Genomic DNA, 23,968 nt, shown 5'->3' on the forward strand with positions numbered 1-23,968 from the left:
ATCCTGTGGGACTTCCAGATACAGACGGACAAAATGGTGGTGGCTAACCAACCGGACATAGTGGTGATAGACAAACAGGAGAAGACGGCCGTAGTGATCGATGTAGCGGTTCCGAATGACAGCAATATCAGGAAGAAGGAACACGAGAAGCTGGAGAAATACCAAGGGCTCAGAGAAGAGCTCGAGAGGATGTGGAGGGTGAAGGTAACGGTGGTCCCCGTGGTAATCGGAGCACTAGGTGCGGTGACTCCCAAGCTAGGCGAGTGGCTCCAGCAGATCCCGGGAACAACATCGGAGATCTCTGTCCAGAAGAGCGCAGTCCTGGGAACAGCTAAGATACTGCGCAGGACCCTCAAGCTACCAGGCCTCTGGTAGAGGACCCGAGCTTGAAGGATAAACCGCCCGTAGGGGCGTGCTGGGTGTTTTTATATATATATATTTACACACTTGTATAAATAAGTAAAGAAATCTTAAATAGAAATGTGACCGTTGACATGTATTGGGGGGCAAATGAGATATTGCACATGGGATAAAGTGGCAGGAGTGAGCAGCAATGCAAACTGAGCAGTACAAGGATTTTGGAGTGTTAGTGTTATTTTGGAGAGTTAGTACAGTATTGCACGGAGTATGGGTTTTTATGTTTATTTAAATACTAATAAAAATGGAGTGACCAGTGCAGAGTGCAGTATGTACTTGTGAAACTGTAGGACAGCTTCTGTGGGCATCCTGTGAAGTGTGGTGTGTGTGTTCAAGTGCTGTAGTTCAGGTGTCGAACGGCTTGATGGTAAAAAAGCTGGGGGGGTTGGAGTCTTGTAGTCCGAGCAGACAGACTCCTGTAACGTCTGCCAGATGGTAACAAGGAGAACAGCTGACGTGCTGGGTGGCTGTGGTCCTTGATGACGATGTGTGCTTTCCGGAGGCACCGTTGAAGAGAAATGTCCTGAATGGTAGGAAGCCTCATGCCAGTTATGTGCTCTGCTGCTTTCACCACCCTCTGTAATGATTTACGGCTGCTGGCAGAGCATTCCGTACCAAACTGTCATTTTTGTGCTACAATAAATTACCTGATATTAAATGAGTCTGATAATAAAATGAGTAATAAGATGTTTTAATTTAAGAACTGGATTTAGCAGAATTATCATAAGTTTTGTCTAAACTTTAACATAACTGCTCCTTTCAATGGCTGGATTTATCGGTTATATCCTAACGTTTCCGCTGTGATAGTTTCAAAATAAAAGCTGCATGTTTATGCCTTTTTTTCTAATGAAATCATGTTTTAGTAAAATAAAATAAAAAAATGGACTCAAATAAACATATATTTGTTGTGGTAAATATTCAATAGTCCAAATGAATTCAGTTAAAATGTTTATTATTATTATTTTAGCCACACTTTAAATTCATAAAAGGAACCCCCATCCTCGTAAAAGAAAGTTACAATTTTTACATATAAACAAACCGATCTAAGCATACATTTCAAACATTTCCATATTCTAAAAGTAAACGATTAATATATGTAATATTTAGTATTATTGGATGGTTACTTGGTTATTTAAACCTCTATAGTTGTCTATTTCATAGATGAACTTTTCTTTGTCGGTACTAAAAATTTTGTTATTTATTATCATTGATACTTTAACTGTACTTTAGTCTTAAAGTTACATGTTACATAAATGTTTAATATTTCTTTAACGTTTTTCTGTCCGGTTACATGCCAATAAAGTTATTTGAAAAAAAGGGGAAAAAAAGAGGTCACGAGATAAACCGCAGCGTAACAGGGGCTGTTTGTGGGGAAATAACACTGCTTGGCACGAGGAGCTTCTTATCACTTTTTAACTAGAAAATTATTGTCTGAGTCATCATGCCTCGTGGAGGACTTCTGACCACTTTTTTATGGTCTGTGTTAGCACATAGGTGTCATGCCTGACGGTGGAGAAACGATGTTATTCGTTATAGCTGTTGTCAGTGTTTATTTGGCGTCTGTTGTCGGTGTAACTGACTCCACTCCAGACTCGTGGTATGTTGCCGCTGTTTATGAGCACAAAGTAATCCTGAACCCGCACCCGCGCGTGCCCGTGTCCCGCCACGATGCTCTGCAGCACATGCAGAAAAACCTGGATATCTACGAGGAGCAGGCAGCCCGGGCAGCCCAGCAGGTATGCACATATTTAAAACTGTATTACTCATTGACCTTTACATAATTCTGTTGGCATGTCCTTCAAATTCACGAATGAATTAAATTAAGTCGACTGCAGAAGAAAGTGAAGACGAACAGTATTCAGAAGCCTTACAGTGCCAACCTCTTTTAACCTTGTCACATTTTTCTGTTTTTTATGAAAACTGTCAAACTGTGCTCTGTCATAGTCAATTTTTAACAGACTTTTTACTGAAGCAGTCATTGCTGCTTCAGAATAGGTATAAAAGCTGTCCACCCTTTAGTACTACTTAAAACAAGAAATTCTTTATATTGTATCAGCATTATGTTTCTAAATAAACAACCACTGATTCTTCCCCTGTATAAAGGTGTTTACTTTCACTGCAACAGATTACTGAATCTTCCTCTCTCTCACTGTTGTCTCTCTCAGGGGGCCCAGATCCTGGTGTTTCCAGAAGATGGTATTCATGGATTTAACTTCACTCGATTATCCATCACTAGCTACCTGGAAACCATTCCTGACCCTCAGGAGGAGAGCTGGAATCCATGCATGGAGCCAGAAAGACACAACAACACTGAGGTTCACAGTCATATATTTCGATCTTGGTGATGGCAAGCACCACAGGCTTAACACCGCTGTGATGTTTTTTTTTCTTGATCAGCACCATGGACTACTAAGCCAATGTTTGTAGTGGTAAAAGCTAAAAAAAAAATTCATAGATCCATTCTTTTCCACTTATCCTTTTCAGGGTCACAGGGGGGCTGGAGCCTTAGGGCAAGAGGCAGGGACAGGTCGCCAGTCTGTCACAGGGCTAACACATAGACACAGACAACCATTCGCACTCACACCTATAGGCAATTTTGGGTTTCCAATTAACCCAACCCCACTAACTGCATGTCATTGGACTGTGCGAGGAAACCGGAGTACCCAGAGAAAACCCACGCAAACACGGGGAGAACATGCAAACTCCACACAGAAAGACCCCGGCCTGATGGTGGAACTCAGGATTTTGGTTTTTTTTGAGGCAACAGTGCTAACCACCATGCCAACCACCATGCCACCGTGCTGCCCTAAAGAAAACGTATACAGGATAAATAAAGTTAGACTTACGTTCACAAGATAGAGTGCTGACTTAAACATATAGTGGAACTAATAATTTGTCCACTTTACTGTAATACTCTGAATATGAGAATCCAGTTTAAAGTATAGGAAGAGCACCTTTGATAGTCTTTGACTGGGCACTCTTATCTTCAGGGCCCCAGGGGAGCTGACCCATCTACTCTGTTGGATGTAACATGCCCTACTCTCACAACAAGCCAATGTGTCTAAATTTCATCATATTTGATTATGTTTGTGACTCAAAGGTTCTCCAGAGATTGAGCTGTATGGCTCGTCGTAACAACCTTTACCTGGTGGCCAACATGCCCGACCTGCAACCCTGTCCCCTGAAGACCAGCCCCTCCTCCACCTGTCCTCCTGATGGGCACTGGCAGTTCAACACAAATGTGGCTTTCAGGTACATGTTAACTCTTAATAATGAAAATAAAGGGAGTGGACAAATAAAGACCTTCTTTTCTATGGCCTCCTCTCCACAGATGGAGTGCATGTGTTTGTGCCTAAATAAAGACCAGTTCTCCACAATTCCCACAAAAATGATTGACCCTAGTGCCAAAAACACCAAACATTTCCTGGAGTCAAAGTTAACACTTCTTGTTTCAATAGCTACAAAAGAAACTACTACAAGAACTACCAAGTATAGTAATTATTACAACTCTGAATCAAATTTGTCTTCCATAAAATATTATGTCTTCTTTCATACAGGTCAGATGGCCTTCTGGTGGCACGCTACCACAAACACAACCTATACTTTGAGGCCTCCTGTGACACACCTCCAGAACCTGAAATCATAACATTTGACACTCCTTTTGCTGGGAAGTTTGGCCTCTTCATCTGCTTCGACATCCTCTTTAATGATCCTGCAGTGCTCCTAGTGCAGAGGGTATAAAATATAATCACATACGCACTCAGAGTATATACCTAACATTTGAAAATCTTCTCTGAAATTCAACATTTCTTCTTTATGCCTTTTTTTAGGGTGTGCGTCAGTTGATCTTTCCAACAGCCTGGATGAACCAGCTCCCCCTGCTGGATTCAATCCAGTTTCAGCAGGCATTCAGCCTGGGTGCCAACATCACCCTACTAGCTGTCAACATTCGTAATGACAGGCTCATCATGACAGGAAGTGGCATCTATACCCCTTTTTCTGCCACCTACCACCACGCCAGGAAAGGAGACCCAGAGGAAGGCAGGCTGCTGGTGGCCAGAGTGCCAGTTTTGGAGCCACTTGAGGTAAAACAAAGTGCAGCCAAAGAGGTGGAGGCTGATGGTGGTGAGTCAACAATATCAGTGGCTACAGACTCCGGATACTGCTACCAAGATCGCTGTGATGACCCTCCTCCTCCCTCCTACCCCACCTTCATCTCCTCTATGATGTATGACACATTTACATTTGTCCTCTTAAACGAGACACAAAGTGACGTTAAAGTGTGCAACGGCACTTTCTGCTGCCGCCTGCAGTACAGGTGGTTACTGCAAGACCATAAAGAGCTCTATGCTCTCGGTGCATTTGCAGGAACACACACTGTCAACGGACGTTACGCACTGCAGGCAAGAATCACATGAATTTTAATATTTCTAAAAAGGGTAAAACTGACAACTCACTACTTTTATTTGCCACATGTTAAATATCTACAGGTTTGTGCAGTAGTCCGTTGTGGAGGTTTGGATCAGAGCTCTTGTGGACAGGAAGTGGAAGAAGCAGAGTCTAAAATGGACTTCCTGTTGGAGGGGAACTTTGACACCAAATACGTGTACCCATCCATTCTGACAAGACGAATGGTCCTGGAGCAGCCCGAGAGTCTGGAGAAAGCTGCAGATGGGAGAGTGACCATGAAACATTCAAACACGAAGGGTGGCCTGGTCACTGCCTGCCTGTATGGACGAATGTACCACCTGGACAATGAATAAAGTTTGGAGGGATCAGGAAAATAAAGTTCAGTGTTATGGTTAAGAGCTGCTTCAACCTTCAGCTGTTACACATTTGTTTTATGTCTTATAAAATAAACCAAAACAAATGTCTTTATTCATCTGTTACTTAATCTTTACAGTACAAACATTGCACCAAGTAGCATTCATCCTCTGTTTGAATGTTGCATATTCCTCAAAAGGCAATATTTAATAGTTTCTCTCTCACACACACTCACACACACAAACAAATCCACACAGTGACAGCCACCTTCTCTTGTCTCCTGTACACAACACAAACATTAAGAAGTTACAGCATTGCAAGTTATCCATTCCTTGGGCTGCTCATTCAGTTCATCAGTTGTACAGTACATTGGTCTTACATCCACCTGCTGTCACAATCCGCTCTCAACGATTCAATCTCCACCTGGAATAAATACGTAGGTTTCAATATTGACTTTCTCTCCTAGGAATCAAGAAGTCGATCCTAATCATGAATGCAGCATTATAAGTGTCCCAGAGTGACAGTCAGTGGCTGCTGTGAAAGCTCAAAGAACTCTGAATAAAATCTCAAGTACAGTAGGGAAAACGCTTCTTCAGCTGGTCCCATAAGATTGTCCCTCAGTTTCTGTGTTTTAACAAAAAAAAAAAAAAAGGAGTCCTCTGAGCTTTTCTTCACCAGATGCTCCATTAGTAAATGTGAATGAAAAATCTTTGAAAAGATTTAAAACCACTCCAGAAAGTATCCTCAAACAGAAAGAGTTCAACGTAAAAATAAAAACACTGCTTTACATTGAAAAGGACGCTGGCCATGTTTCTGATCGTACAGTGATGCCGTGGGGAAAAAAGTGTTGGCAACTTATTCTTTATTTTACCAAATTATTACATTAGTGCATCTTTTCCACTGTGTATGCACCTGAAGGAAGCAAGCATGTGGTTCAGATGAGGATTATTTTTAGATTTGAAGAGACTTACCTAAGAATACTCTGCTTGTATTTACTGCCCTGTCAAGCTTTTGTCAGTGATCTATTAAGGCTCCTGAGTGGCTGGCTAACCTGCCAGTATTGAGGTTCCACTAGTCCTCAGTACGTTTCTGAATCTGAGTCATTCATTTCATCATCTCCAGAGACAGAGGACAGCGGGCGTTCTGGCCTGCAGTAGGAGGCGTGGTCAGGCCTCAGTGGGGCTGGAGTATCAAAGGCCACACCTTTGGAAATGTGGTTTGAAATAGGGTGGTGGTTGATGACTGTTTGAGTAAGCGAGAGAGTGGGCAAAGCTGCTATGGTGACCATGGGCGAGGTGGGCATCATTGAGTTGAGGATGAGGGCCAAGCAGTCAGCTACATCCCGATTGGGAGCACAAGCCAAAGCTGGAGTGTAACCTGGGAATAAAAGGACGAAAAGGGTTCATAGTACACATTAGAATTACACCTGAAGAGTACGTGTGAGTACAGTGAGATGAAAGCTGACCATTCTCATCCACAGCTAACACACTGGCTCCTTTCACCAGCAGCTCCTGGACCACCACTGTCAATCCCTTCCTGGCTGCTACATGCAAGGGCCTGCAGGTAGAAGAGTGTTACAGTAAGTTCACACTGGGTTTTGCAGGTTATCCTGCTGTTTACAGTAGGTGCAACCTTCAGGTTCTACATACGTCTGCAGAGCAGCATTGGTGCAGTTAATGAGATTCCTGTCGCTGATTTTCTCCAGAATTAACAAGGCACTTGTCTCGTGACCCTGAGAAGAACAGAGAGTACCAAAGTCATCTGCAGTGACCACGTGAGATGTGCAACAATCCTGCCTTTGTCAGTATGTTAAAGAGATGACGTTGTGAGCTTCACATAAACGTTAATCTCGCGCAGAGCTTTAAAAAGCTCTTTGTGTGACAGTTACGGACCAGTGCTGTTCTGTGTGGCAAATATTATTGTTCACAATAATATGACATTCTCCAAATTGTGCCTTTTAGTGATGCAAGCAAAATGTGATGATGTGGTTAAATGTGTCTGCCAGATGTGTCCAAAGTGATACATAAATGTTCCAAGGGCCAGGGCCAAAACATACACGTCCCACACATTGCAAAACTATAAAATCTGAATTGTAACTACTTTCAACTTAAAATCTGAGACACTGAGACCACAAGAAAATCGCAACATTTTTAATACTGAATGACTAAATAACATGTCCTGTCTCTGAATAGCCTTTACCTTGCTGCAAGCCAAATGCAATGCTGTGTTCCTGTCTGCATCTTGCAGTGCCAAGTCTGCCTTAGCACCGCTCACCATCACCTCTGTAACACAACACAACAGTGGAGATAAACACAAGTGAAAGGTTAAGAAATCAGGGACCATTATTTCCACAAGTTTATCCCTGTATCAGTTAGTGTACTGACCCACAGCATTGGTCTGTCCATTTAGAGCTGCCATCATCAGTGGTGTTCTGTGCATGTGAGTGTCAACAACATTTGCCTGAGCGCCATGGCTCAGAAGAAGGGAAACGCACTCCACATGGTCAGAAAAAGCTGCAGCGTGAAGAGGAGTCCTGCATCAACATCGACACAGTTATTGTAAATACGTTCCCGCTCACTAAGAACAAATACAAAAAAAAAAATCCCTCCACACATGATTTTAAGTCTGCATCTCTCACCTGCCCTTGGAGTCCGTTGCATTCACAATATTTGCACCCAGGGAGTCAATTAACATCTCTGCCACTCCCTCGTTATCGTTTATCCTGAAACACACAACGCAGCCTGTCACACACCCTCAGAGCAAATCGATCCTCATAAACATTCATGGATACAAACAGACAAAGCCTTACACAGCACAGTGCAGTGGGCTGAATGAGTTCCCTGTAATCTTCCTGAACACCTCCTGATCTAACAACACCTCCACACATGCGTCATACCCTGGAAAACAGAGAAAGTACAGTGCTGTGTCTTAAAAAAACCCAGGTTGACATGGTTCTCGAACATTTCATGTTGTGTCCCAATACCGTTATAGCAGGCCCAGTGCAGTGGTGTGTAGCCCTTGCTGTCAGTGAGGTGTGTGTGACTGTGTGGAGTGCTGGTGGCCTGCAGCAGGGCACCCAGGGCACCCACACGGCCAGAGGCAGATGCCAGGTGCAGGGGGGAGCGGCCCCGGATGTCCTTTACACTCACGCTGGCTCCCCGCTGGAGAAGGGCCTCTACACATTCCTCCTGGCCTGTCACAGCCTATGTGAAACATACAGAAAACACTAGAGAGTATAAATACCAAAAGAAATTTTTAAAAAGCATATATTAACATTGAATATGTGATCTCAGTAGGCACGTGTGCCTATCTCACCCCTCGGTGTAGTGCTGTCCTGCCCCAGCGGTCCTGATTCTCCACACTGGCTCCTTGACTGAGCAGAGAGTACACACAGTCTGTATGTCCGCTCAACACTGCCAACATCAGAGGAGTCCTGAACACAGTGTGGAGATCAGGCACAACTTAGTGAATCGCAAAAAACAGTAGCCTACGATTTAAATTTTTATTTATTTATTTTTTTAAACACACATGCACACACTCACTGTCCGTTGCTGTCTTGTGCATCCACATCAATGTGTTGGTCATTGTTGTTCAACAGCAGGCGCAGGCACTCTGGGTGGCCATTCATAGCTACAGCAAAATGAAATTTTAATTTTAAAAGCCAGAAAATTCACCTCTTCACGCGATGGGAAGGCGACTGCCTGCTTATATACCTGCGGTATGTATGGCTGTCTGTTTGTGAATGTAATCCCGAGTCATGGGTGAGGCGCCGTGGTGCAGCAGCAGAGACACACACTCCTGATGACCTCTTGAGCAGGCCAGAATGAGGGGGGTGCATCCCTCTGGGCTCCGAACGTCCACATCAAGCAGGGATGACAAGAGCACCTCTAAGGCTCCACAGTGTCCATGATAAGCCTGGACAAAGGGGAAAAGCACACACACACTATATTAAATGGGGTGGCTATGACTTACTCATTTGAAGGTTGGTGATTCAATACCCAGCTCCTCTATCTAACTTTCAAAAGGATGAGTGTGTGACATTAAAATTGCTTGAGCATAGGAGAAAGTGCTTGTATGAGTGTGTGAGTGCTCAGATAGAATAGAAAAGCCCTAAATAAGTACTAATCCTTATTTAATGAATGCAGAGTCAAAGATGGATAGAAAAGAAAACATGCTTTAAAGAAAAAAAATCTTAAAACTCACTGCCAGATGGAGTGGACTAATGGGAGCGTGGCTCTCTGAATCACTCAGCATGTCTGTTCCTGATGTCTCCATTAGCTGAAACAGCAATATTACTCATTTCAGATCCAGGTTTGCACAAATGCCAGCGCTATATGTGCTCTACATATACTGATGGGTGAAAACTGGTTGAAAACTGAAAGACTATAAAAGGTAGGAGGGCATAAGATTAGGTAAGGTAACAGGTAAAACAACGTAACATGAGACAAAAAGGGCTTTATTTACATAGACGTGCCATGATTTCAAAAAGTATATCAATCTATATATAAACAGATTTTAGTTTTGTACAAAATACAGATAAAAGCAGCCTTTTTTAAATTGATGACATAATAAGCCAGAGGAGGGTTCACAGCTTTATCTGTTCAGCAGTTGTCGTAGCCACTACACTACAACAGAGGGAGCTCCTCGCAAAGCTCAATGGTGCTACAGTGAGAGACTGAAATTCCTCTTACCACATCAAGCGGCGTCTCAGTTGCCATCTAAAAGAAACAAAGAGACTTTTTGATATAGTGTCAGAAAACAGATTTATCAGCCTTTATGGCCAGTTTTTCCCCATTCAGTGCAGCAACTGTACACACCAGCTCCAGGCAGAGTGTGCGTCCATAGGCTGAGGCATAGTGCACTGCACTATAACCCTGTTTGTCTCTCACACCTGGATCTGCGTCATTCCTCAGAAGGTATTCCACACATCTGGGAAAGACAATAGACAGGGTATTTCTTTTATCTCTTTTAAAGAAACACTTTAAACTTGGCATTAGGGATTCTCTGAAACACAATATTTACACATTGAACACAGAGCAGAACTTACTTCCCATCAGTGTCAGCAGCAGCAGCGTAGTGCAAGGGGCTACAGCCTCTCTTGTCCAGCTCATTGATGCTTGCCCCGGAGCCCACCAAGGCAAACACACACTGGTAGTTACAGTTGGCAGATGCATAGTGTAGCGGAGCTCTGTGAGGGTCAATAAATTAAGTTAGCCACTATTCGCAGATTTAATGTGGTCAAAACTTTACCATTGTCTCCATCTCTTATTTTACTCCATTTCTAGCATCCACCTTTGTGACACCAGCACTGTACTCTTAGTCCGATTTTCACATTTTAGCTTACCTGCCGAAGTTGTCTTTCCTGTTAAAGTCTGCTCCGATGTTTAACAGCAGGTTCAGACACTCCAGGTTCCTGTGTGGAGAGGGGGACAGCTGTGTTAATGTACCACTCACTGGTACGACAGGTACGACCGCATGACATTTACAAAGTACATCCACAAGCTTTCAGTTCAACCAAAACATGTATCAGATTGTTGAAAAGGGAAAGAAAGAGTACAATGACAGGAGAATATGTAAACTAATAATATTGAAGCAGTAAGCAAAAACAATCACCCTCCAGCTGCAGCAGCATGTAGACAGGTCCTTCCAAAGTCGTCGGGAGTGTCTATGACAAACCCTGCACAAATATGCAAGCTGCATTAATTTGGATGTCAACCGGGTGATTCCACAGGCCTGAATGGTGTCAGCATTAATGTACCTGAGGACAGCAGCTTCCTGCAGCAATCTGAGAAGCCGCTGAGAGCTGCCAGGTGTAGGGGGAACATCCCGTGAATGCCTCTCCTTAAAAGACAAGCCATTGCATGCAAGCATTTTTATGACAGAAAAAAAGAAAGAGATTTTATTTATCCTGGCTTTAACCATTTCCAGGCTTAGAGCTGCTCACTTGCATTTGATCCTTTAACACTACTGCACAGATAACATGAAGCAAGCAGACAGACAGATGGTGAATGTCAGTTGTTACTAACTTGGCTGTGTTGGCTCCGTGTTTGATAAGTGCTGTAATGATTAGCTCGTGGCCATAGCGGGCAGCAATGTGAAGGGCAGTGTTTCTGCTCTTGTCCTCACAATCAATTTCAGCTCCTACACCCACATAAAACAGATAGAATTATATTTTCCATTAAAAAAGCCAGAGCAATCTCAAGAAAAAAAGAGCATATTGTGCAACATATGCGGCATACAGCAAACTCCACACTCTGAGATCCAAACTAATTTGAATCCATGCATGAAACAGACAACACTCGGCGAGGGCTCTCACCATTTTGAATGAGAGCCTGAGAGCAGGAGAACCTTCCATGTGTAGCTGCCATGTGCAGGGGAGTCTTCCCATCTTTACTCTGAAGAGAGAGCAGGCAGAGAAAGAGACATTTATTATTGCAAAATGTACATATTACAAATATGAAATCGTTAAAACATCAGCTATTCGACTATGAGTCTAACTCAAAAGTGTTAGAAAGATGAACAGAAGCTATCACAGACGCCACTGTGGACCACCCACACACACACACACACACACACACACACACACACACACACACACACACACACACACACACAAAATGCTTGAGCAGCTTGCTGCCTTAGGGAGTCTCCCTCCCCCTCCATCATCCATATGGCCTTGCATCTTGTTGCTGTAGGGACCCAATATCAGTTTCCATCACTGCTACCAAAGTGTTAACAACACAGTCCCTCTAGCTTTCAACTAAATTCTGAGCAGGATGCATACTAGTAAACACTGAGGACATACAAGATAAAATTAATCATTTTTTAATACATATACACAGGAGCATTATGCACATACTTCCTTCTTTGGAAAGCAAATACTCTCCCTTGGATGAATTTCTAGTTTCAGCTTTTTTAACTGCATGTTAACATTACCTGCAAGTTGATGTGAGCCCCGTGGGCCAACAGCAGCTCCTGGCACAGCGCCCCCTGGCGTGAGGAGGAAGCAAAGTGGAGGGCAGAGAAGCCCCTCTCGTTCACCTGAAGCCAAGGGACCAAGTAACAGGATTAAACACACAATTACTATGCACATGCAACGTGGCAGAGAGTGATGCGCACACACCTGGTTAACACTGGCTCCTGTCTTGATCAGCTCACCGACAACCACATCCTGTCCATTGTAACAAGCCAAATGGAGTGGTGTGTTGCCATACGCATTAGCCTCATTTACCTATGCACAGAGGAACAACATTTTCAATTTAAGCATTACTAACTACAGTAAGAAATTTTGGTGACACAGACGGTATTTTAAGGACACTGTCATTATGTCTGTACTGACGTTAACCCCGAGGCTCAGCAGGTAGTGCACTGTGCTGCTCATGCCACTGGAGGCAGCTGCATGCAGTGGGGTATAAGCCTTCTTGTCCTTACAGTCGACCTCAGCTCCACTGGCAACCAATAACTTCACTACCTCCAGGTGACCTGATACAGAGAGGTGACAAGGAGATGAGTCAAATTCACTTCTGTCAAGAACTACATGCCAGCATCTCCCATTCACATCAACACTATGACCCTAATCTTACCCATGTAGGCTGCCCAGTGGATGGCTCTCCTGTCCTTCTTATCAAACGCATTAATGTTGGCTCCTCTTGACAGCAGCAACTTCACCATCTGACACACAGAATCAGATTAACAAGGAGCTGATGTGTAGTCGCCTCTGTATCTGTGTGTGTGGGAGTGAAGAAAGACTGACCTCTACATGTCCACTGAAGGCAGCGTGGTGCAGGGCAGTGCGTCCCGCCCGATCAGATACGTTGACATTGCTTAGCAACGGGACCAAAGCCTCAGCACAGCGTACCGCCTTATTGCTAGCTGCTACATGGAGCGGCGTCTGCCAGTTCTTGTCGCGAGCATTCACATCCGCACTGTGCTTTAGTAACACTGCCACAGCATCCTGAATAAAGAGTGAGCAAACATAAGCTCTACTGGAAAACAGTCTCAGTGCTCTAAGAATGTAAGCGCCATGGTTTGCAGGTGGCTGTGTGGGTGTTTAGAAAGTTCATATTCTATTCATAGAGGGCTTTCATCCTGAAATCAAAATGCTGGAAAGTAGAAACTACACAAGGGACTATGTTAGTTTGGGCATGTCGCCCAGGACTAAGAAGAATAGGCAGACATTTTGACGTTTATCAAACACAAAGTCATAGCACAGGGGTTATTTCCATTTGTCCCTTTAAGACCAGATTCTGGGAAAGATTCCCTCAACTTTATCACAACAGACCTTTCATGAAACCTTGTCAGTAAAGCAGCTAAAAGATATTCTAAGCAGGAAGTGTTTGCGAAATCTCCCTTAAAAAAGGATTTGTTTACCATTACTTGTGACAGGGTCAAAGTTGTAGCGGATTCCCCAGAGGTCACATTTGCATGTGTGTTTGTGTAATGTGTTACCTCACTACAAGAAGCCACAGCTCGGTGAAGAGGAGTTAACCACTTGTTATCTTTGGCATTAACTCGGGCTCCTTGAGTGAGAGGAAGAGAGTGAGACAGGGTAAGAAAAAGAGATGTCAGAGCAGTCACATAGTGGCATGCGCAGAATCGCAGAATGCGCAAAAAGGAGGGGAAGAGCTAAATATCTTAAAGGCAAACTATGTTGTAAAAAAAGAAATAAAAAAGACTTTTATGGGAAGGAGGATGAGCCAACAGTGGCTGGAGGATATAAAATGCCCATGATCCCCTTTTGGCACGACCCGTGTGTTAAAATAGCCCTGCAGCTGCACCTGTTACTTGCTCTTCATTGAGAAACACTGAATGCACACACAGTCTCACATTTATATGCGCACTACAGCACCCTACTCTCTCGTGTTACACGTATGCTTACACTCAGGCGTTTAAGTGTAAGCTCCTCCCACTGATGTGCTCAGCTTGCTTCACAGAAAATGAAGCCAGAAAAACACTCGTATCAGATTGTTGACAGATCACAAGAGCGGTCACTAGTCACCATGAGACGGTAACTGAGCAGTGAGCACGGCATGGAAATTACTGAGAAACTGCATGTTATGATAAAAGAGATGACAAACAGTCAGGCTTTTATCCCAGTTTAAAATGCACTGAGCTGTATGGAAGTAGGGAACTACAGGGGGAAAAAGGGTAACATGGCATTAATGAAATACAAAAAAAAAAAGTTGTCTGTGAAGGTTCTCAGTCATCCAGGTCAGCGGTCCCCAACTTTTTTTGCGCCACGGACCGGTTTATGCCTGACAATATTTTCACGGACCGGCCTTTAAGGTGTTGCGGATAAATACAACAAAATAAAACCAGTACCGGTACCAAAATAAATAAGATTTATTCATAACACACGTGAAAAGACCCAGGAAAACCGAGTTAACGATAAAAACGATAACAAAATAATGCTAAAAACCAATAAAAACCCTGAAAATCATACATTTCACACCCGAGCCTCAACTCTCGCGGCCCGGTACCAAACGACTCACGGACCGCTACCGGTCCGTGACCCGGGGGTTGGGGACCGCTGATCCAGGTCATCATAGTCTAAGGAGCTTGGAAAGAAAAGTGTCCCTCTTGGGAGGACACTCCCACAAGGCTCCCACAAATTGCACATTTTAATAAGGAGAGAACAGCTAATTATTCAGTATTGCTTTGAGTATCTTACCAATCAATCAGCATGATGTAAATAATGCTTTTAAGACTCATGCCTAAAAAAATACTACAGTTTGAGTCAAGGGATATAAACATACAGAAGAGGTAATGGGGATACAGACATAATGCCTGGGTGGATGGACGAGTACAGTTATAACTAGAGGTCCATATATATTAGGTAGAAATTAAATCAAATGATTAGCTTAACAGGTGAGCTGGGATGTAATGTTTACCTGAGAGGATGAGAAGTTCAATGATCTCAGCATCTCCCAGGTAAGCTGCAGCATGCAGCGGGGTCCGCTTCTCGTTGTCCTGGGAGGACGTTATGAAACAAAAACAATCAGTAAAGAATAGGTTTCACTTCTCGTTCAGGTCACACAGACACACATCCTGAGCTGTGACATCATGTGCTGCATGCCAGAACAGGATCAATAGACCTTACAGTGTTGCAGACCACAGGAAGTGCCATTCAGTAAAAATATCCATCATCGGTTCACTTTTATTCTTCACTTCACTTCATCACTTCAACACACATCTCGCCCTTTCAGTACAACTGAGACCAATCAGTGAGGTGGGGCTATAAACAAATCTCATGTGACTGGAATAGCGGCGGGCTAGTGTAGCTGACTCCAGGAAGAGCTGGTGTTATGACCCCACCATTATAGACCCACAGAAATCATACTGGGAAAACACGCTCAGGAAGACTGGGACACAGACTGAATGAAATTGGGGAAAAAGGAGAGAGCCAGTGAAGGTCGTGTCCTTTCTCATCTGAAAGGTTAGAGTGTTACAAACAGTTCATATGTCCTGTCTGGCTGGCAGCTACATAAGATGCAGAATACAGAAAGCTGCCAAAAAAGCACTCTGCCAGCCAATCGATAAACCCAGATCAGCTGTGGGCTGCCTGCTGCTCCCCTCGCTGTTGTTTATGTGCCCTGTGGCAGTGAAAGGCAATGCTAATGTGTTTGTATAAATTATTCTAAAACTAAACGACCTGAAGCAACAAAAGTGTGTGATTTACCTGAATGTTGACATCCTCTTTCTTGAATATGAGGGCGCGAACTTCATCTGGGTCCACATTGAAGATGGCTCTCAACAGAGATGGCTATAGAGATTAAAAAAAGAAAGAATGATGAGAAAATGCCAGTGTATAGCACTATTGGAAAGGCAGTAATTTTCTATGCTGACAGGTGTGTTATCAGAGAGAGTTATGAGTGTTTCAGATGGAAGAGTCTTGCACACACACAGAGTATAATCCCAGGCTGGGACAGAGCCATAGGTCACATACGGCTGTATATCACTTATTTGTTTATGAGTAGCAGTTTTGGCACATAACTGTTCAAATCTGTAAGGGAAGGGTTAATCCTGAGCATTCTTGCCACGTTGTGCTGCAACAGAAAGTAAATAAAATGTAAATACAGAATAAAATAAAAATGAATAAAATACATTTATGAATAAAGAAGAATTTTGAGTACATTTGCTAAATTTAAACAAGTTATACAAGGTCCTCCTCAAGAAAGAAACTGTGAATGAATGACAGGCACATGGTTTATCTTTAGCCTCCGTTTAATCTATGCTCACGTTCATAAACAGCTGCCATGAGGTTGACAGCATACTGAGCAGGATTTGTAGCCAGCGATGCTCTGCAGTAATGATAAAAGTAAGATTAAGAAAAAACAGCATCCTCCTTTTCCTTGCATCAGCCTTTATTTTAAAACTGCTTTCAGCTTTCAGAAGTGATGACTTCATAATTATGGGTAATTTGTCATCTCTGAGATTTAACTGTTTGTGTCTTTGATAGAGAAAAATAACAAAACTTATGCAGCACAGCAGACATTTGGTATTATAATAGAGTGAGCCTCATCTTTGTTACCAAGATTTGAGCAATGTAGAAATTTTAAATTAATGCTACTGTTCTCTAATTGCAGCTTCCTTCTTTCAAAACCTTTAAATAAAAAAGCGTCTTTCATTTGCTGCAACAGTAGTGAAAGTGCACTGACTAACGCTAATATGATGGAGCTGATTTTGGCGAGGCTCTAATCTTCAAATGCTGCCGTTCGCTCTTTTGCAGCCTATCAAGTATGTCTACAGAGGCTCCATGTCTCTTACTGACAAACCTTTTTCGCTAGAGTGGCTCACCGTGGTCAAACACTGCTGTTCAGTCTATACTTAGTACTATCTAGTGTTAATAAGCACTACAACAAACACTTCACCTTATTTTCAGCCTTCTTCTGTTTTCCCCAACTGCCTCCAAACTAAAAATAAGTAGGGCTGTCTAGCATACCGGCATCCATCTCTTGCCTATTACAATGATGACCACTAAGCTAATGTAAGTGATTGAAGGAGGTCCCCATGCATAAACCCTGTCATCACAGCCGGCACATCTTCTTTGGCTTCCCCCTCTTCAGTGCATGCTTCAAAGAGCAGTTATCATAAGATGAAACGACTTATTAACATGTTCCAGCAGAAAGCTTGCCCTTTATACATCCAACAGCGGAGACTACAAAGACCAGGGCTTGCTTTTAATCTATACAAACCAGAGCAGTTCTCATGTGGCAGGACAATACTAGTGCTATATTTAGTGGCACATATCATGTGCTGAAAGTGCACTGTATTTTTATAGAATGGCACATGAAACAGCACAGGTGTAAACATCAGACCAGAACTAAAAAGTGCAGTGGTCCACCTTAAATCCCAGTTAATGCTGTCATTTACACAAAAAACTGCAGATGGTACCCTCGTTAAAACCAGCAATTTAGAGATTCAGCAAACAGTCCCATCTCACCTTGTCATCCTCAGCGGCTACCTTTCGAGAGGCATGATGGGATCTGCGGTCTGGGGATGATTTGGGTTGTGGAGGTGGGGATGAAGAGCAGGACTCATCCTCCTCTACCTCCTCCAGCACCACGATACACACACGGCTAGCCCGCTCAGACCGCATCGGGAACAAACATTCACACGCCACACAATCACTCACTCACTCACACACACACACGCTCTGTCACTCACGCACATGAATACAGAGTGTTCCTTCTCACATATGTGCGCAATTCAGCGGCACAAAGGTCAGCAGTAAATCCCGCACGCATAGTGTTTTCCTCGTAAACAAGCGCTGCACATCTTCGCAGAAAAAACACACTCTGAAATCCGGCTCTGTCCTCTATCTGTCAGTGTTGCTTTGCGGCATGTCTCTTTATCCTCCTCCTCCTCCTCCTCTCTCGTCTCCACACTCACACTCTGTGAGCAGCAGTAGCGGAGACGGCAGGGAATTCCTTTGCGTAATGGTGGCGGTAAGAGGCATGCGGCAGAATGAGCTGCGCACAGGAAGCTACATATCTGCTGTGCTGCAGCCAGGAGCACATACGCAACTGATGCAAACACACACGCGTGCGCGCACACACACAGATTAGCATAAACGTGGGAGGGGGCAGCAGCACCTAATGTATGTGTGGGTATGCATCGCTCATTTCAGGCAGACTGCTGAAGCCAGCTCTTTCAAAAGAAGAGAGGGATAGGAGAGGGAAAGGAGGGGGAGGGGAGAGGAGAGAGAAAAAGAGAGCCAGGGAAGAGAAAGAGAAGGGAGGGAAAGGGGAGTAGAGATAAAAGGGGTGAGAGACAGAGAGAAATAAAAAGAAAAGGAGTGGGAATGGGAGGGGATGATTGTAGGCAGGTACCTGGAGCACTACAGAACAGCTGTGTAAGTTGACAGTGGAAAAAAAGAAGAGCAGATAAAAGAGAATCAAGTTATAAAAAGAGTGACGAGAGAAGTAAGATTTACTGGGACAAAGGACAACTATTTGATGCGTCACTGTAACCAGGTCACTTCCTGGTCAGGGCTTATCCTGACTGTCCAGCTAACGAGCATGACAATACTTCCACTGTTTAACAGTAAGAACAAAAGCGAAAGTCTAATAATGCTTTTAGAGTAAAAGCTTCCCTCTCAAGGAACAGAAACCATGCTGTTTGTTGGATGTTTGAGCTCAGTCCAGATCCCTGCTTGTTTACAACTCTACCTAACTCAATCTAACCTTTGTCTTATCATTAAGTACCGATCTAATAAAACCCCTGTGTCTGTTATTGCACATTAAAGTAATAATGTCAAAGGTTGCTCATATTTTGTTAACTGGTCATGCTTCAGGCATCTTAAAAGCTATAATCAACATAGATTGTTAAAAGCAACAACAACAAAAAAAAACCCACATACACACTTAAATGTTGTGCTGTTTTTAGCTAAATGGGGTGTAAATTATCTGCATTTTATAAAGCTGGTGCTACAATAGAAGTCCCCTTTCATTCTGTATGCTGGAGAATCAAAGAAAATGAATACCACATTGTTGTTTTTTTTAGTTTGTGTGTGTGCCCTTGTCCTCTTTGGTGTATTGGTGGCATAGCTTTAGAAGTTCCCATCTCCTCATTATAAAACTGGAACCAAATGGCTTTGCCAGAGAATGTGAGGGTAGCTAACAAGACCAGTCTGTGCGTGCAATACTGTGTGTGTGTGTGTGTGTGTGTCTCCTTCATATTCAACGCAGATCCTAAAAAGAGCAATCTTGCCAAGCCACACATCCCTATTAACTCAGTGGGAGGGACGGCGCAAGGCAAATGAGAGAGAGCGATTCATTTAGAAAGAGCCTTTGTGCAGGCCTAAATTTTAAGTCTAATGGTTTTAGCATTCAGAAACTTAATATGAAACACAACATACAATTTCTCTTTTCCTACAGTAATCACTCTGCCATTACAGATTTGCATCAAAAGCACAAAAAAGAATGATTTTCAGGAAGCAAAGCATGTAAACAACCAGTGTTTTGTCTATCCCACTTGCTAGCACTGGGGAAACTCTAAGCAGAGAAGCCCAAAGATATTTACAAAGCAAATTTGTTGTAACCCGCTAAACAGAAGTGGGTATTTCTGTCTGTATCCATCCAAACTCAAAAGCAAAGCCAAAGCAGTGGATGTGGAACAGGCTGGAAAACTCCACATACAGTAAAATGAATGATCAACATCATGTGAAAAACAATCTAACAAATAAATAAACATTTTGTTAGGTTGGTCTTGTGTGGTATGAAAAGTCCAGTGTGACTGCAGCTACTTCACGAGAGACCTGACGTGACAGTGTGCATGTGTAAGAGAAAGTATGCAGGCCTGCACTGACCTCTGCTCTGACCCAGCAATAGGATGCACAGTGTGTAACATAATCCCAGAAACACAAAGGGCAGTGCGTGAGTGTGTGTTCTGGCACAGACAGCAGTAATAAACCTGCTGAAATCAGCTGATACCATGAGATATATTAAAAGGTTTCAAAGATCATCATGAGATCATCTGTAGTATAACTTTGCTGTTTTGATGTGTGTGGTGTAGGGATGTCGCCAGAGCCATCAGAGCTATTATACCTCTAGAAAAACTACAAACAGAGCAGCAAAAACTACAAGTGGAAGATGGCGATTAGTGCAGCTGCTGCGATAGCTCTCCCCTGACTCATTATGTATGAAAGTACTGTGCGTTGCTATCCTAAAATACAGGTTACCATTTTGCCCGAGACAGCTGATCTTACCGTTATGAAATCATCTGCATGATAGGCTGAAATGTTTGTAATGGCTAATGTTGTAAATTGCTTAAGCTAAGATAATCTAACTAACTTTGTACCTCGTAGTATCGTTAACCACCTACTCTGCATCCATTCAACACTTTAATCTGTGTCCCATCAACAAAATATTATGTAAACATTTTAAATAAATGGTCTGCTACCATCACGTCAGTGCTTTAATACAACTTTTGAACTAGTACGCGGGATAGACTTTTTTAATTATTATTATTAATGTGATATTGAACTGGCCTCAAGATATTGATAACGATTACTAACTTTCTGGTAATGTGACATAACTGGTATGGTGTGTACTAGAGATGTCACAATGACTGCGCTGACAATAACTGTGATATTTAAAAATGAAATATCAATATTGTATCAGTGACATTCATATGAATCTAAATAACTGTAATTTGGCTTTGGGCTTTTTTACATGTAAGGTCACAGATTCTCACCATCTCTTTGACTTTAATTCATTTTCCAAAAAATACTAAACAAAAATAAACAGAGTTAAAGAATTTGACTGATTCAGTTATTGCTTTTTAAAATATTTTTGGCAGATTTTCTATAGCACTTGCAATTATATTGTTCTGATTAATTTAGTTTTAAATGGATAATTGTTTAGTGAAAATCTGATGTGATGTGAAAGCTCTACCTTTTTCTTTTAAAATCCTTTATTTGAACTGTAAGAAGAACTCTGCAGATTTATTTTAACACCATCTAACCTTGAGCCAAGATCATCTTTAATGTATTGTTAATGCGGGAGAAACAGGAATGCCGATAAACACTGGAGAACAAGCAAATTCCACACAGAACGGTCAGTGTTAACCACTGGGTCAGCTTACGCTTTGATTATACTCAGACACAGACAGCTGGAGACCCAACAGACAAGGAGTTATTCCCGTTATAATTCTATGAACTGCCTAAATTCCACTTCCTTGGGCGCACATGTAGTTGATGTCACTCAGACACAAGCGGCCTCAAGCGGATCCCAGCTGACTCGCAGATCTGAAAACTCTGATCAAACTTACACGAACTATGACTAAATAAACTAAAGCAAACTGTGACTCCTAATGGTTTTTCTTGTATAAGTCACTACTTTTAGCCAGATTAACCTAGAATAGACTACATACTCTTCAGGACTATAAAACTGAAAACTAAAGCAATAAAGCAATTAAGCTGTATAAGTTCTGCACACACTGCACTTGTCCAAGCAACTTGGTGCATGATGGTCAGAAGCTCTCTGGTGACCGGCTATTGCATGGCACGATTCTGCTGTACAGAGACGGTTCTTTTGAGAAGTCCCAGGCCAGTAAACGCATAGAAGGAGAAACATTTGAAATACTAATGATAGCATTTTAAAAAAAAAAAAAAAAAAAAAAAAAAAAAAGGAAGAAGAAGAAGAAGAAGAAGAAATGATTCAATCACTTCTTAGCTGGGTCAAACAGCCTGGTTTCTAAGCAACAGGACGCCCTCTGCAGGACAAAAATACGACGTTTCCAAGAAAAATGACATTCTTGTCTCCAGTTTGGCCCTCTGAGCACTCTAAGTGTGACTATTTTTGTCCCTTTGTCAACTTGTCAGCAAACAGCACAGAGAACAATAGAGAATAGAGAGGGAGATCTGACCACACACACTCTTCCGCTCGTTGCGTGCTTGATGTAAGACTGGAAGACTGTTCAGGCCAGGACAGGACACTGAGCCCCACAATACCTGACCCACTTTTTCTTGAGCAAACTCATCAGAGCTTCAATCTAAGCCAATTGTGACTCAACATATAACTGAATTTCTAAGCAGTCAGTGTCACTATACTGAACCCCTGATAATTTATTAAGAGTATAAAACATAAATTAAAAAAAATGAAAGATTTAAATCGATAATTTTAGCATAATGCAGAGTTTCATCATCTTTATTATAAAATGTATTATTTAAGAAGTTTAGCACCAGCACTACAATAGAAACACAGTACCTTGAGTCTCAGTAAACCTGTTCTTCATGTATGTTTACAAATTAACAAATTCCACGCCAAAAAATATTCTCTTTTAAATAGATTGCTCCACAATACTATTTCCTTTTTAAATATACATATATATAATTCTATTTTTATTTCTGTTAAGTAAAATGCATACATGTATATGAGCTTACACACTTGATTTCCTAATTTATTACATCTATCTATCAACCAAATGTACAAATACTGCATTATTTTCCTTTCAAATGTTATATAACATACAAACTGCTGTCAATGTGGCTGGCGTCTCAGTGGGCCAAACGTGGAATATAAATAAATAAATAGTGTGTGGCAAAAACATTAATCCGACCTTTGGCAAATGATGAACCTGCCCACTTGCTATCACTACCCTGAAGACAGGAGCGTTTCCAGCAGCTGATCTGAGCCTGAGGATAACGTCTGACCGGTGAACACAGCTGTGCAGACTTGAGGGCCAGCACCAGCTGCTACTTCAGTGTGACAGCCTTTCTTATCTCCAGCAACAGGTGACTGCCCGAAGCTGCCCTCGGGGGCTGAGACGGACAGCTGACAAACCTACTGGGCAACAAATTCGATCTGCAGTCTTTTAATTTGGAAGGTGCAATCCAATCCATGATATCGGCTAACTTTTACGTTATTAACCTGGCAAGGTGTGCCACGCGTTCAGGATTGCGGTTGCTTATTCACATTTAACAGGGCGCAGGAGTTAGCTAGCCACCCAGATAACCTCGTAGCTATCCAGCTGTGTTCATCGGTCCATCACCACCAGCACCAGCAACACACACACACACACACACACACACACACACACACACAAACAGTCAAAAGCACCCAGCTTTTGGCATGAAACAACTTTAACTGAACAAAGTTAATGTAAGGCAACAGATGGCCACACGTTAGCATGCTTCTTGCTGTTTTTTCTTTTTCTTTTTTCTGTTTACGGCTATAGCTAGTTAGCTAACACGTTAGTTGACTTAATGATAAGAATGATGCAACATTAGCCTAGCATTTAGACTTTTATTTCAAAATTAACATTTGCACGGCAGGCTTAAGTCACTATCGACAAACCTAATAGTTTTATGTTACACAAGTTAAAGGAAAAATGAGCAGTCGACGTGACACGCCGCTCCTTATCTCCATACTGTAAAAACTCGAGCAAACTGGCGTTAATCAGTTTTACTCAAAAGTGTCGAGCTGACTACACCCCAGCTAACTGAATTCATAGGTGAGCATTACCTGGTCTTGTATCTTCAACACAGCCATATTCCTTGAGTTAAGAGCAAAGGAGGCAGCAACTCGCCCGGGAGTTACTGTAAATTACCCGGGGTAGACTGAAAGGGAAAAGACGCTCCGCGGCGGCTTCTCCCTCTTCCTGTCACGGACGCACTCACTGGGAATACACAGTAGCAACTTCCCCATATTTTCACCGTTATGTGTCCCACTTATCAGGGAAATCATCATCTTGTTTCCCATAAACACAAAACGCAGACTCCAGCGCCCTCGCCATATGTGAATATGAATTGTATACTGATTGAAAATAAAGTAGTTTTGTATTA

General features: G+C 42.5%; 2 protein-coding genes across 3 annotated transcripts; one reads left to right on the top strand and one right to left on the bottom strand.

Moving 5' to 3' along the window:
- Positions 1-1,753: 1,753 nt before the first annotated feature.
- Positions 1,754-5,291, top strand: LOC135933119 (biotinidase-like). The gene is made up of 6 exons (XM_065471037.1): positions 1,754-2,153; positions 2,583-2,732; positions 3,518-3,669; positions 3,975-4,152; positions 4,248-4,820; positions 4,908-5,291. The coding sequence occupies exons 1-6, from the start codon at positions 1,917-1,919 to the stop codon at positions 5,178-5,180; spliced, it is 1,563 nt and encodes a 520-aa protein (XP_065327109.1). The 5' UTR covers positions 1,754-1,916; the 3' UTR covers positions 5,181-5,291.
- On the bottom strand, positions 5,274-23,750 carry LOC135933117 (serine/threonine-protein phosphatase 6 regulatory ankyrin repeat subunit A). Of its 2 annotated transcripts, none has more exons than XM_065471029.1 (29): positions 23,649-23,750; positions 15,860-15,943; positions 15,072-15,150; positions 13,630-13,700; positions 12,935-13,135; positions 12,765-12,852; positions 12,521-12,663; positions 12,305-12,412; positions 12,118-12,222; positions 11,498-11,576; positions 11,208-11,322; positions 10,940-11,022; positions 10,795-10,858; positions 10,526-10,594; positions 10,229-10,369; positions 9,999-10,110; positions 9,873-9,899; positions 9,385-9,459; positions 8,895-9,096; positions 8,724-8,811; positions 8,497-8,614; positions 8,165-8,384; positions 7,991-8,078; positions 7,820-7,903; positions 7,566-7,714; positions 7,381-7,463; positions 6,831-6,913; positions 6,647-6,738; positions 5,274-6,558 (listed from the first exon to the last, which is right to left on the bottom strand). In XM_065471029.1, exons 1-29 carry the CDS (start codon positions 23,673-23,675, stop codon positions 6,260-6,262), a joined length of 3,177 nt encoding a protein of 1,058 aa, XP_065327101.1. In that variant the 5' UTR covers positions 23,676-23,750; the 3' UTR covers positions 5,274-6,259. The 2 variants fall into 2 exon arrangements, with proteins under 2 accessions (XP_065327101.1, XP_065327100.1); XM_065471028.1 differs by lacking the exon at positions 23,649-23,750 and adding an exon at positions 17,624-18,311.
- Between the last annotated feature and the right edge of the window lie 218 nt (positions 23,751-23,968).

The sequence above is a fragment of the Pelmatolapia mariae genome, linkage group LG22, assembly GCF_036321145.2.
Source record: "Pelmatolapia mariae isolate MD_Pm_ZW linkage group LG22, Pm_UMD_F_2, whole genome shotgun sequence".
Taxonomy (NCBI): Eukaryota; Metazoa; Chordata; class Actinopteri; order Cichliformes; family Cichlidae; genus Pelmatolapia; species Pelmatolapia mariae.

Coding starts and splice junctions, on each gene's coding strand:
- LOC135933119 (XM_065471037.1), top strand. CDS start 1,917: ATGCCTGACGGTGGAGAAACGATGTTATTCGTTATAGCTGTTGTCAGT. Junction 2,154..2,582: donor CAGCCCGGGCAGCCCAGCAG/GTATGCACATAT, acceptor TGTCTCTCTCAG/GGGGCCCAGATCCTGGTGTT. Junction 2,733..3,517: donor AAAGACACAACAACACTGAG/GTTCACAGTCAT, acceptor TGTGACTCAAAG/GTTCTCCAGAGATTGAGCTG.
- LOC135933117 (XM_065471028.1), bottom strand. CDS start 17,779: ATGCGGTCTGAGCGGGCTAGCCGTGTGTGTATCGTGGTGCTGGAGGAG. Junction 12,223..12,304: donor CAGGAGCCAGTGTTAACCAG/GTGTGTGCGCAT, acceptor CCTTGGCTTCAG/GTGAACGAGAGGGGCTTCTC. Junction 9,460..9,872: donor CTGAGACGCCGCTTGATGTG/GTAAGAGGAATT, acceptor TTGCTGTTTCAG/CTAATGGAGACATCAGGAAC.